Source organism: Amblyraja radiata, chromosome 22 (assembly GCF_010909765.2).
Source record: "Amblyraja radiata isolate CabotCenter1 chromosome 22, sAmbRad1.1.pri, whole genome shotgun sequence".
NCBI lineage: Eukaryota > Metazoa > Chordata > Chondrichthyes > Rajiformes > Rajidae > Amblyraja > Amblyraja radiata.
The window spans coordinates 34,728,333-34,742,384 of NC_045977.1; the positions used below are offsets into that span (position 1 = coordinate 34,728,333).

The 14,052-nt window shown below is 38.2% G+C and overlaps 1 protein-coding gene across 1 annotated transcript in view; it reads right to left on the bottom strand.

Annotated features, from left to right (window-relative positions):
* Positions 1-3,686: 3,686 nt before the first annotated feature.
* Positions 3,687-14,052, bottom strand: part of LOC116985899 (ras-related protein Rab-40C) — a 40,227-nt gene continuing 29,861 nt past the window's right edge. The window contains exons 3-6 of the mRNA XM_033041015.1: positions 12,809-12,869; positions 11,128-11,205; positions 6,897-7,119; positions 3,687-5,322 (exon numbers count right to left, since the gene is read on the bottom strand). Of these exons, the coding sequence (XP_032896906.1) occupies positions 5,045-5,322; positions 6,897-7,119; positions 11,128-11,205; positions 12,809-12,869 (640 nt within the window). The 3' untranslated portion in view covers positions 3,687-5,044. The remainder of the gene's footprint in view (positions 5,323-6,896; positions 7,120-11,127; positions 11,206-12,808; positions 12,870-14,052) is intronic.

Below are 14,052 nucleotides of genomic sequence, written 5' to 3' on the forward strand. Positions count from 1 at the left end.
TCTCTGGAGCTGTAAGACAGCAACTCTACCACTGCCCCACTTCTATGAAAATGACTGGAGACACAAAATTTTATGTGACTAGATGAACCCTGATATGTCTTTGTGATATGGTAAAATTCATAGTTTGATAGTCAGGGCAAATTGCAATTATATGTATAGAGATGTATTCTGCACACTCACCTGAAAGACATTTAAAATAATAACTCCAACGGTAACTCCCACATCCCAAACATTAACCACAGACCCTAATCTAAATCTTACCCAACAGCATGACTAACGCAAAGATGTCATGGAACCCCGAATTGTTAGCTATAATAGGAATGGCTTTCTGAAAAGTACTGATTAATTGCAGGAGGTAAACACCACAGCCATTCTGCACAATGTGATGTGTCATACACAACATCCAGCTACACCACTTATTTATTGTCAGAATCGAGATCCAAATTACAAAATACTTGTATAGTACTAAGTTCTTCAATGCCCCACTGACAACAAACTATATAAAGCAACCTCAAGCTTTGTTTCATCAAAGAACATGTCATTAAACTACCTATCTTAGCTAGGTTATCTAATTAACAAATAGTGTTGTGGAAAATAACCAGACGTTACCTCCTAAGTAAGTGGAAAAACTAACTAGTGGTGATTCTAAGATGGAATCAAAAAGCTGGAGTAACTCAGCGGGTCAGACAGCATCTTTGGAGAAAAGGAATAGATGATGTTTTGGGTCGAGACCCTTCTTCAGACTCGTTACTGAGTCACTCCAGCTTTTTGTGTCTATATTTGGTTTAAATCAGCAGTGCCTTACACATGGTGGCTAGCTGAGTGAAAATTTGATAATGATCTCCATTTCAGTCTGATGGATTGGAAAACCACTGCCATGCTTGAAGTATAAAACATTTAAATTCACATTCAGCAGTTTTCTAGTACTGAATATGCCCCTTCTGCATTAAAGGGCAAGGAGTTGATTTTCAACCGAAGGTTGTAAATGAAAACAAAGTAAAAATCCTAACATGGTCTTCAAAGAGTTCAGTGCACACCTCGAGCCAAAAGAGAGTAATCTCAATGATCAAGTCAATGATTTATTTGCATAATGCATTCAGTCTGGGGAAGGTTACCGACCCAAAATGTCACCTATTCCTTTTCTCTGGAGATGCTACCTGACCTGATTTCTCCAGCATTTTGTGTCCATCTCTGGTATAAACTAGCATCTGCAGTTCCTTCCTGCAATGATACATTCAGTAAATGCAGATTTTAGAGTTAAGGCTCGTGGAGACTCATTGGAGTGCAGGCTGCAACTAGAGAACTGGAGGCTAAAATGAGAAGGTAAAAATAAAACATACTCAAACAGCCAATCTTCAGATCAGTCCTACGAGATGGAAGATACATAGAGGGTAGGGTCAGACAACAGAAACAAAAGGAAAGCCAGGCGATGCGGAGAAGGAAGTGGGTTTGTGCCAGGTTCCTATTGTCTTCAGCAGCAAGACATCTGCTGGAGGGACAGCATCAGGAGCTTGGAAGTGTGAGCGAGGAATTGGTAACATGCTAGTGTCCTACCTGCAATGCTAATCCTATTTCAGCCTTTCATTAATTTAAGATTAAATATCTACAAAAATTAAGATAATTTATCAATAAGATCTCATTTAATAAATGTCAAATTTGGTGCACACAATGTGATCAAGTCTGAACAGCCTTGAACACACAACTTACCATCGCAAAAATGATTTTGCTTCTGGAAGAAGTGAATTAATGAGGAAAAAAGTTACTCAGCTTTATGTAACTCTTGATCTTGTGGTTAAATCATGGATACCGTCAAGTAGTTGCCAAAAAATGGCCATATTATTAGCAGTCATGCATTATTTGACCAAAAAGGACTAATAGGCAATATTCAATCTTTAGAATTTGTGTAAATTTGTAAATAATGGAAGCTCTCCAAGGGGATAAAATTGATGAAGTAGCTATCAGCAATAAATTAAGAGTGCAAAGCTTCTAATAAGCGGCAAAATATCATGGGATAGGTAGTAAACATAATTTAGCACCATGTACAGTGCCCTCCATAATGTTTGGGACAAAGACCCGTCATTTATTTATTTGCCTCTGTACTCCACATTTTGAGATTTGTAATAGACAAAAATCACATGTGGTTAAAGTGCACATTGTCAGAATTTATTAATGGCCATTTTTATACATTTTGGTTTCACCATGTATGGAGGAGAGAAGGAAATGCTCAAGATCCAAAGCATACCACCTCATCTGTGAAACAACAGTGGTGGGGGTGTTATGGCCTGGATATGTATGGCTGCTGAAGATACTGGCTCACTTATCTTCATTGATGATACAACTGCTGATGGTAGTAGCATAATGAATTCTAGTGTATAGACATATCCTATCTGCTCAAGTTCAAACAAATGCCTCAAAATTCATTGGCTAGCAGTTCATTCTACAGCGAGACAATGATCCCAAACATACTGCTAAAGCAACAAGGGAGTCTTTCAAAGCTAAAAAATGGTAAATTCTTGAGTGGCCAAGTCAATCACCCGATCTGAACCCAATTGAGCATGCCCTTTATATGCTGAAGAGAAAACTGAAGGAGTCTAATCCCCAAAACAAGCATAAGGTAAATATGGCTGTAATACAGACCTGGCAGAGCATCACCAGAGAAGACACCCAGCAATTGGTGATGTCCATGAATCGCAGACTTCAAGCCGTCATTGCATGCAAAGGATATGCAACAAAATACTAAACATGACTTTCATTTACATGACATTGCTGTGTCCCAAACATTATGGTGCCCTGAAATGTGTGTGGGGGGGGGGGGGGGAAAGAGGGGGACTATGTATAAACGCTGCTGTAATTTCTACATGGTGAAACCAAAATGTATAAAAATGGCCTTTAATAAAATCTGACAATGTGCCCTTTAACCACATGTGATTTTTTTTTCCCCATTACAAATCTCAAATTGTGGAGTACAGAGGCAAATAAATAAATGATGGGTCTTTGTCCTAAACATTATGAGGACATTGTACATATGAGAATTTGTCCATAAACTTGTCTGAAATAGTAGCTTAAATAGAGGTGAGCATGACACATTGTAGATTATTCCCATGCTTACAAGACATGGGTGACTAATTTTTTTTTTTTTTTAAAGCAATGAGATCTTGGAAGTAGTTAGAAGTAGTGAAATTAATTATTGAGAACGATTATCAAAAAAAGTGAGCCAGGAATAAGAAGTCACGTCTGTTAGGTTTTACATCTTGCGACTGTATTAGACACGCAAGAATTACATTCTGTAGAAATGCTGACATGGAATTAGTATCGGGTGTCCTGAGGAAATGGTAAGTTTTAGGTTTCAATTTTCACCCATGAACATCATGCTCCAATCATCTCTCATCCTGGTGTTTACACTTGGTACAAAAGTGTAGAGCGTGCATCATCTACTTTGTCCTCAGCTGACATTTGAGATGAGTAAATGCAGTGAAAGCTTGCCCAATACAACTGGATACCGAGTGAATATTCTTCTACACTGGGTGTTGCCATTGCAATGGCTCCCTGTAACAATTGATTTTCAAGAACGCAAGATACCTTTCCAATAATCCCTTAAGTATTATGAACACTTCATATATTTGGAATATTTTCATTCAACAAATGTTAATGCATTTCACTAAATGGGTAAAGACAGACCAGGCATATTATTTTACAAAAGAAAATGTATTTCACAATCGAACATTGAAACTGTACAAAGTAAAATGCCAATAAAACACTTAAAAATCATTGAATGTCACACAGCAGCTATAATAAATATGAAATAGTGTTTTACATAATCGAACATTTGTCTTAAATTGTTCCCTTTTTCTCTCTCAGGTTCTAGGTGATACTGCAACTATTATCCAGTTCAGGTGCCGAAGGTGGTCTATTCTCAGTGTTACAGTAGGTTTCTCCTATGCATTCTCTCCATTTAGTCAGTTTACCTTTAACAAGTGTCATCCAAAACAGAAAGCTGTTACAATTAGTGGCCAAAATGCAAAGTTTTTTTATAACAAGAGAAATACAATTAACACTTACAAAAGAGTAAGTTCTACTCTTTTCCTTGATAGAGAGAGGGGGGGGGGGGTTAAGGAAACAGAAGAACAAGTGCTTCTGCCATCATGATTTCCGAGTGCAGTTGATTTATACAATTGCCATTCAGAATACGAGCACTTCCTAACAATGGTGGAGGCCTTGAAATTGCTCTATATTGCTGAGAATATTATTCATGATTTAAGAAATTGGGGATGGAGACTGGATCCCATCACCTGAGCCAAAATTGCAACTTTTGCTAATGTATTGTATTTAAACAAGCACTAAATCAACAATGACAGCATACAAATAACAGAACAATATTACAAAAGTAGTCTATAATGCAAATTAAATAATAGTACATATTAATTGGTATATTAAGAACGGTGGGGAAAAAAAACACATGACCTTGTCAGTCGACCTTTAAGAGCTGGCCTTCAGAAGATAAAGATGCAAGGCATGGTTAAGGTATGAAAGGCCACGTGCAGGCCATTGCAGGCTAGATACAGTCTATATCAAAAGGCACGGGAGTTTAGTGATGCTAGTAAGGAGTATAGTAGCAAGAGCATTCTTTGCATGTGTACTGGTTCAATTCCCAGAGATTTATTTCTCTACTACGTGGAGCATTAATTTAGTCTGGAGGACAAAGGTAAAGATTTAAATTCTGATCAAAGCCATGTAAACAAGCCAGGACCACCTTCCTTAAAACTGGCTGTCCCTTTATTAAAAGTGGCACCTGCAAGCTGTTTTAAAAACACTCTAGTTTGAAGCTTCAGTGCAAATTGTCAAAACAAATTGTAATGAGTATCCGTTTCAACTAGCGTGCTTGTTCATTGATCAAATAAAAGTTTATTTCAATAAAACTGCAGAGCCAATCTTCATTTGGTCCAGTAGGAAGCTGCGAGAACTATTTCATTGGAGGAGTTCAGGTTTCAAGCTTGAACTGACAAAGTTCTTGCCAAAAATGAAAGCCTGAAAGAAAACCATTTTGCTAAGAGATTTTGCAGTTAGTACGTGTGCAGCTCTGGGGTGGACTCTGTGGTGGTCTAGGGGGTTTAGTTGACCGCTTCAAGCTGCTTCCCTTGCTTCCACCGCTGCTTGAGGCTAGTGAGTACGAACGCCCATGCATCATGACGGCATTCATTCCATTGGCCATGGAGAAAGACTTCAGGTGGCTTTTAATGGCAACAGGTAGTGGTAGTTTGTCAATAAGATGAACTGGCGTGCAAGAAACAATGGCTCGGCAACAAAGATCTTGCAGGGTGAATACTGATAAAAGAGAAATAAAATTAAGTACCATTTGTTTTTTAGCTTGTATTAAAGCAAAGCTCTTGTTCTGGAAAGATATCCAACAAGAGAACATGGAGAGTGACAGTTTAACTCTTCAATATCAAAACACATAGCAAGAGTATGGGCAATCACACAATTGGTATCAATTTTTCCCAAAATGTCTGCGTGCATTTAAATGAAAATGGTTCAAATAACATGATGAACGCAGTTTTAATCAGGTAAATCTACTGGGAAAACAAGGCTTCAATATTTCATTTGCAGTGACTTTCAAAGCTGTAGACAATAACACTCCACTATTCAACCCGATACTGACAGGACCTGATTATGTAAGTCAGGGTTGGGCATCATAAAATTAAGCCATTGGCCTCAGTCAGAACATCCCTTTATAAATAAATACACTAAAGCTCCATACTTTATTCAGCATCTGATTATGTGACCCATCCCCAATGGGCCAAGAACATGCATGTTGATGTCGGGTATAAGTGATAAGCCCTCAAACTGATTATAAATGCTTATTTTGCTTAATTGAAAAAAAGTTAAAAACTCATGCAAGTGGATAACTACAAGTTAACAACTGGGCACGGTTTTAGGTAGTAACTCAAACCAAGTGTTGTTTATGACATAGGACCAAATTTGAAGGTGATAATAGTTATTATGGAGACGTTTGCTTAAGTGTTCACTTTTGTTTAAAGAAACATTAGTTAACTTTTTGTTATTTATCAAGCCCTCACAGGTGTGTTAGGACTGGTTCTTCTGGTAAAGGAAGAAACAGGAATACATTTTCCATCTTAAGGTTATGGGAATAAAATCTCAGCCTAAACTTCAGATCAGCCAAAGGACATAAATAATCTTTTCACAATCCTCTGGGTCTTTTATTTCATGAGTGAACTTTGCTCTAACTCATTGTGTATAAATTTACTGCAAACAAAATCAAAAAAAAAAGAAAATACACTTAAGATCTAATTTTTTGTTGTTTTAAATATACAAAGTGTGATTAAACCTCCACAATTTATTTGCAAATGAACACACATACAAATTATTTGACGACAAACAAAATTAGAGAATACGAGAATTGTGTCTTGCAGTACCAGGTATTCGCACTTGGTGGCAGAGATTACTGCAAAATTATTCAATTAATAATACAAAAATGAGTCAGCAATTGTCCCAAGTTGTTAAATAATTGCGTAAATTGTTAAATAATGCCCCAGTAGCGTGCCTCCCACATTACAAAGACATGTGGGTTTGTGGGATAATTGCCTCTGAAAATTGCCCTGCTTTGTAGGGAATGGATTGGGATAACAGAATAGTATGAACAGGAATCGATGGTCAGCGTAGACTCAGTGGACTGAAGGGCATGTTTCTTTGCTGTATCACTAAACTAAACATATCGTCTATTAAACAGAAAGCAACTAGTTGAGCATCAAGCTCAACACGGAATAAATTTCTGTTTAAATTACTGTTCTAATTGATCCCTGTAAAGATTTTATACTCTTCTATACAACGTTAACAATGTTTAAAATTCAAGGACAAAAATTATCACAGTTCTTCCGTACCTCTGTTTGGTTTCCAGAACCTTTCCATGCCATGTCTCATCAACACAATGCGAGATAGCTCTGTGAACGACTCAGTCACATTGAAGTTGCAGAGTGGACTAACTTCAAAGAACGTCATTCCATTTTTTTCAGCATAGGCACGAGCCTGTTCTGTGAGAACCTGCCGCTTGAAGGCAAGATGCAACCTATTGCCAACCAAGATCCTTGGCACACCTGGAGCATGCTGTAATGAAATAGAAATATTAAAGGAAATTGTATATGGTGCACATGTAATTGGGTTAAAAAAAAAAAGTTCAATACATTCTTTCCCCAGAGGCCTTATTCGGCCTCAAATTATTCCCAATCTAGTCAGGCAGCGTCAGCTTCAAAATCAGAAGGTCTTAGCCGCAAACCCATCTCTTCAGCATACATTTTAGGCTAACTCTCAGAAATGCTACACCCCGGATGAAAGTTTAAACCAAGACCATTCTGATCAGCCAATTTAAAATAAAAAGTTGGGACTATTCTAATTTCACCTTGCCAGCCATGCATTTTCCACCCATCCCCACTACCTTCTAGAATCCTTATCTTAATGCACCAACTCCACTCGTTGTACTCATTGTACTTAGAGCTACCTGACCAACAATACTTCCTAAAATAATGTTGGAAATACTCAGTGCAAATGAAATTATGAATGTGATCACTCTCTGGTTCCTAATCTGAATGGGCTTTTGATCTTGTGCACAAATAGTAATTTCCAAGCAGGAACCAAACAAAATGCCTGTTGAAGCAATTGTTCCTAACATTAGAATACCATTTATTTTAAAAAAATGCTCATCTGTAGACCTAGCCTCTATTATCTTGATAAATCTTCCACAACTACTATTCTCCAGGAGTTTGGCATTTGTCTACTTCTAACAGCTTATGCATTCGCAATGCTTCATCACTGACAAGCATGCGTCACTCTTTCAATTGTCACAGAGCAATCTGCATTTGTATGTCAAAATAGTTGGTTACTTTTACAGATATCTCTGTTTGACTATGACCTTTGTTTGATAACACTCGTATGAAACAACTAGAGTTGTTTATTGCATTATATTGATAATGACAAGATGTTTGTAAACGCGTCCTTTTCCCCACACTTTCTTTTAAAAACACTGCTTCAACAAACTAGATTAATTTAGAACACATTGGTAATTTTGGCCATCCTATTATAATAGTAGAGTGTCTAGTTATGGGCTGGAACTCAACTACACAATGTTTCTCCTGCAATATTTGGATTGCTTACAGATCGGAGGAAAATTGCCCATAACTTGGGGAGGATCTGTATTCCCAGGGGATCAAGTTCAAGTGAGTTTATTGTCATGTGTCCCTGATAGGACGATAAAATTCTTGCTTTGCTTCAGCACACAGAACATAGTAGGCATTTACTACAAAACAGATCAGTGTGTCCATATGCCATAATAAAATATATACACACATGAATAAATAAACTGATAAAGTGCAAATAACAGATAATGGGTTATTAATAATCAGTTTTGTCCGAGCCATTTTTTCCCCAGGATCTTGGAGCATGTTGTTCTAAAAGCAACAAATAGTGCACACTTCTATGACAACCTGTCCTTTCCAGTGCACAGGTGATCAAGATTCATCATTTTGTGCCTGTTCTCTGCATCCTCGATGGCCACGAAATGTCCATATCTATTCAATTAAAAACCGTGTGATTCTCAGCACTGCAAGACAACCACCTCAGGGTTTCCGAAACGTTGCCCATTTCCTTCGCTCCATAGATGCTGCTGCGCCCGCTGAGTTTCTCCAGCTTTTTTGTGTACCACCTCATGTACAACGTGATTTTGTATTCCTGGTCGATAATATATTGCTCTCGATTCAGATATCCAACAAAATGTGAAATCACACGCAGAAAGGTATAAAATAATCAAAAGTTAAAAGCTTTCGACGCAGTTAAATGCGACTCTCCAAATCATGCTACATGATAAATCAGATATTTCAAATCTTGTGATGGGATCAAATACCAGTTAAGGATAGTTAATTATCTGGTTTGGCTCTAGTGTTTCAGTACCAGCAACTTTTGAAACAAATACTAGACTTTTGTTTAAAATAAATATTATCAACACCAAAAAAAAAGAATTCACATTCAGCTACAAACTAAAGAGAACTGTTTGCAGTTGTTACCTAGAATAGATTATTTTATTGTTACATATGACAAGGCACAGTGAAATTCTTTGCTTGCATACCCAATGTATACAAATAGCGGCCACCTATGGCTCAGATAAAGTTACAAAGCACGCCGGCTCCTACTTTTGTTCTCTCCTCCTCCTCCTCCTCCTCCTCCTCCTTCCGCCCCCCCCCCCCCCCCCCCCCCAGCGGTTCCCCCACGCTGGGTCCCCATTGTCCTTTGTTCACCTTCCCTCCCCATTGTTCTTCCCCCCCTCCACCCCCACGCCAGGTCCTCCATTGTTCTTACCTCCCCCATGGCGGTCCCCCCACGCCTTCTCATCGACCGTGGGTTGACCCACAAGGCATCACCGCCGCTACCACAAGGCTTCACCATGAGGCCCCATCACCGACCGAGGTCTCGAGAGTGATGCGAAATAACAATCAAATTGTCATTATTATTCAGTGTCATTTTCAATTGTTCAATGCTTAAAAAAAACATTGACCGTCAAATCTGTAGACGGTTGAGGTGAAACCATTTCAAGACGATTAAGTCCCAAGTAAAATGTAGAAATTCCTTACATGCATCTGCTAATTCGGTTCAGTATAACAGCGGACAAAGTAATTATTTTTGGAATATCTCAAGACCATAGCGCCCATCCCAAAACCCAAGAAGGAATTGCTATTTAGACTGTTGGTATACACTTAAAATGTTAAGATAATTGCAAAAGTGAGCATATATTCGAAAAAAATAATCTGAACTCCTCCAGGATTAGAAATTATTACTTTGTATTTTCTTAAATCGATCCACAGGTTTTCTCAGATAGCTATAATCGTACAATTCACATGAAACATGGGTAAATAAATACTTGACCCAAAAATAACTCGTGAGAATGTGGTCACAGTGGCGCAGCGGTAGAGTTGCTGCCTTACAGCGAATGCAGCGCTGGAGACCCAGGTTCGATCCTGACTACAGGTGCTTTCTGTACAGCGTTTGTACGTTCTCCCTGTGACCCCGTGGGTTTTCTCTGAGATGTTCAGTTGCCTCCCACACTCCAAAGACGCACAGGTTTGTAGGTTAATTGGCTTGGTAAATGTAAAAATTATCCCTAGTGTGTGTAGGGTAGTGTTAATTTGCGAGGAATGCTGGTCGGTGCGGACCCGGTGGGCCGAAGCGTCTGTTTCCACGCTGTATCTCTAAACTAAACTAAACATCCAGCAAAATAACTACTTTTCTGCCAGTGACTAGTATTAATCTTGGATTGGAGTACAAAATTTACTCAAAGGTTCTGCATCACCAGCACTTTTTAGCTTTTGTAAAGAATTTAATCATTATATGATAGTGCATTCCAGCCACTAGCACCTAAAAGATTATCGTAATTAAATCCTAAAAGTGACTAGTCATGAAATTCATCAGTAAATTCTTAATGTGTCTGTACACAATTTATTTGTGCACTATTGTAATGTTGATAGTAAGCAGCTTGTTGGAAATAATAGGTTTTGCATATCTCCAGAGTAATTACATTATGGTATACAATATTATTGCAGATGTATCGTAACCACGAATAAAATGGCACAGTTGATTTTACATTGGTCAGCTAAAGCAATGGCATTATTTGTGCAACATGTAAACAGTGCATATTATTTTTTATATATTCTGTATTATTTGTATGCTTCAGTGTATCTTTAGTTTTGTATTATGTGGGGGGTTGGGGGAAACTTTTTTTAATCTCTTCCCTTGATGGAGATGCAACTTTTTCCGTATCGCATCTCCGTCTGCACTGCGACCTTAACATCGTGGAGCTGGCAGTCCCTTTGTTAGGGATCGACTTCGGGAGCTTCAATCGCGGAAGCCTTGATCGCCCCGATGCGGGGGCTTCAATCGCCGACTGTGAGAGCTTCGATCACCCAGACCGCAGAAGTTTCGATTGCCCCGACCGCGGGAGAAAAGGAGGAAGAAGGTAAAAGTTATTTGCCTTCCGTCAGTGGGGAATGTTTGGTGATATGAAAGGCAGGTGATAAAAAGAGTTCCAGCAGAAATCCAATGTTTTTTACAGCAAAATAAAAAGCATTTTACCTCATCGATTTCCTTAATCCACCGGTCAATTCCATCAAAGGACCATCTATTAGTGATGTCATAAACCAAGAGTATACCCTGAGGAAAAAATATTTCCTTATTATTTTCACTAATTATGACTTTCCTGAAAAGAGGAAATGCATTACAATAATCGAACTACAAGTATAATTGTCCATAAACCAAATATCTGGTTAATACTTCCTGCATTTATACTAATTGGGAAATGGTGATAAACAGAAGCCATCAAATGTCGATGCCATACAAAATAAATTTTCTGAAGCTAATGAATAATAAATACTGTCACTTAGTGTGTTTATTACAAAGTTTTCTACAAAACAACCTTTAAGAATAGCCATTGTGTAGACAATTTAAATCAAGATGCCCCAATGACATTACATGGGACATAGAAGGATGTTGTAAGGACTCCAGGGTGCGAGCTATAGGGAAAGGTTGAGTAGGCTGGGATTGGTTGGAGTGCAGGGGGATGAGGGGTGATCTTATAGAGGTGCATAAAATCATGAGGAACAGATCGGGTAGATGCACAGTTTCCTGCCCAGAGTTGGGGAAATCAGGGACCAGAGGTGAAAGGGAAAAGATTTAGTAGGAATCTGAGAGGTAACATTTTCACACAAAGGGGTGTATGGAACAGGGTGCCAGAAGAAGTAGTTGAGGCAACATTTAAGAAATGTCTAGACAGTTACATGGATAGGACAGGTTGAGAGATATGAACCAAACACAGGCAGGTGGGACTAGTGTAGCTGGGACATGTTGGCTGGTGTGGACAAATTGTGCCAAAGGGCCTGTTTCCACGCTGTATGAATCTAAATACTAATAACAAAACTACTGGATTAAAATTACAACCCTAAACTTCCAGTATCTTATTAAGTACTGTAATTTTTGGAGATGAATCATTAGATAGCACTAACTATACTATTGGAACAATACTACAATCTCAGCTCACTGCCTTACCAACCTTATACAATTTGAATTGATATTGCACAATAAAGTGTAACCAACAGCAGCAAATCTCAATGTTAATTAAATAACAAAAAGTACCACGACACGATGATTTATCCATTGAATATAAACTCTAATGAGATGCAGCAAGGAGTCCAAAATTAAAATAAAGAATGCTGAAGATTCTGCAGGTTAGGTAGATGTAGCGTTACAGGTCGTTGATGATCAGAACTGATAATGTCTGGTGCAAACCAGTAATTATGAATTCAATATCAAGTCTCAACGGTTGCAATTTCCCTCAGAATATAACTCGGAGAGGGATATGCATACTTGATGTGGAGCGGATAGGACAATAAGCCACAATCCCAGGACATCGGGTAAAGGGACAGGCCGACATCACGCCGCAAATTTTTCGGTGACCTGATACGTCAGTCAATGATGTCAGTAGTCGCCGAAAAAAATCGCCAAGTGGGACAGGCCCTTAAGGCATTCAAGACTGAGGCAAGGAGAACCCTCATGATTCCGAGGGTGGTTAACCTATGGAATACTCCACCAACAAAGAGGTAGATAGATTTCTAGATCAAAAATGGGATTGAATGGTATGGAAAGTGAACAGGAAAACAGGGCTCAGATATAGAATTAGCTATGGTTGCTAATGGTCAATGGATGACGATTTAAGGAATGAATGTCCCACTCCTGCTCCTATTTTCGAAGTTCTACATACCTGTGCACCTCTGGAATAGGACCTGAAGATAGTGCAGAACCTCCCTTGGCCTGAAGTGTCCCTAAAAATAAAATAAAAAATCAACTTAGTAACAGTGCTTTCAAAACAATTTTCTCCAAGAAATGTGCGTGGAAAAAAATAAGAATATTAATATTGTTTTAACAGTTTTTTGCAAATAAATGTGGACATAGTTTTTTTTAAAAATCTTATAATTAGTTATTGAGATCCATCTTTCAATAATGTGTTGTTACTTTAAAATTTCCTGAACCAAGGAAGAAATATATTTTTTCTTGTTTAAAGATTGCCCAACAATCTTTAAACAAGTATAAAAGCATTCTTACAATTGCATCAATGATCTAGGCTTAACATACAGCAGTCATTGCCATTCATCTTACATTGAGAATCTACTATTTTACTTTAGCTCAGAACAACTGCCAGGGAATCTATATATTTTTTACATTTTCATGCATCCTTAGGTTTTGTGCTCTTGCTTAAAATCTTACAAGATGGTTCTGAAAATTAAAAAATGCATCCTAATTCTAATTAAAATGCAAAATTTACAACATGGTCAAATAAGCACTCATAAAAAGACACGATATTAAAGCTAAGGCAGACAAAAAGCTGGAGAAACTCAGCGGGTGAGGCAGCATCTATGGAGCGAAGGAATGTCTTATATCTTAGATATTAAAGCTATAAAGATATTAAAGCTCGAGTGATAAAACATATACAGTTACAAACATAAATGAAAACATTGGTAACAGTTTGGAGAGCATTCAACAGTCATGGTTTAACATCACTGGCCCACACTCAGCAAAATACAGCTTGGACCACTGCTGTGCTATTATTAGCCCAGGAACAGATTGGTGGTGGAAGGTGCCAACTACCAAAACATTTGCTGAAGATGTGTTCTTGGTATATAGAATCATACAATTACCAATATTATCCTGAACAATTTTTTTAATTTCAGATCTCCATCTGCTAAGACATTAGATTTCAACCCTGAAGACCGGATTACATCTGCCCCTACCATTTCATCAAGGAAATCTATAGGCCATTATTTCTCATCTTCCTACATTCACCATTCTTCTCCGTACCTTATCCCCACCCTACACAATCTCCAGCTATGTCTCATATGCAGCACAGAAAAGGTTATTTTCCCCCTTTAACTTTTCATACCAACATATTCTGCTATCCTTACATACATCTATATATCCTTCAGCAGTATAATGGAGACGGAAGAAACC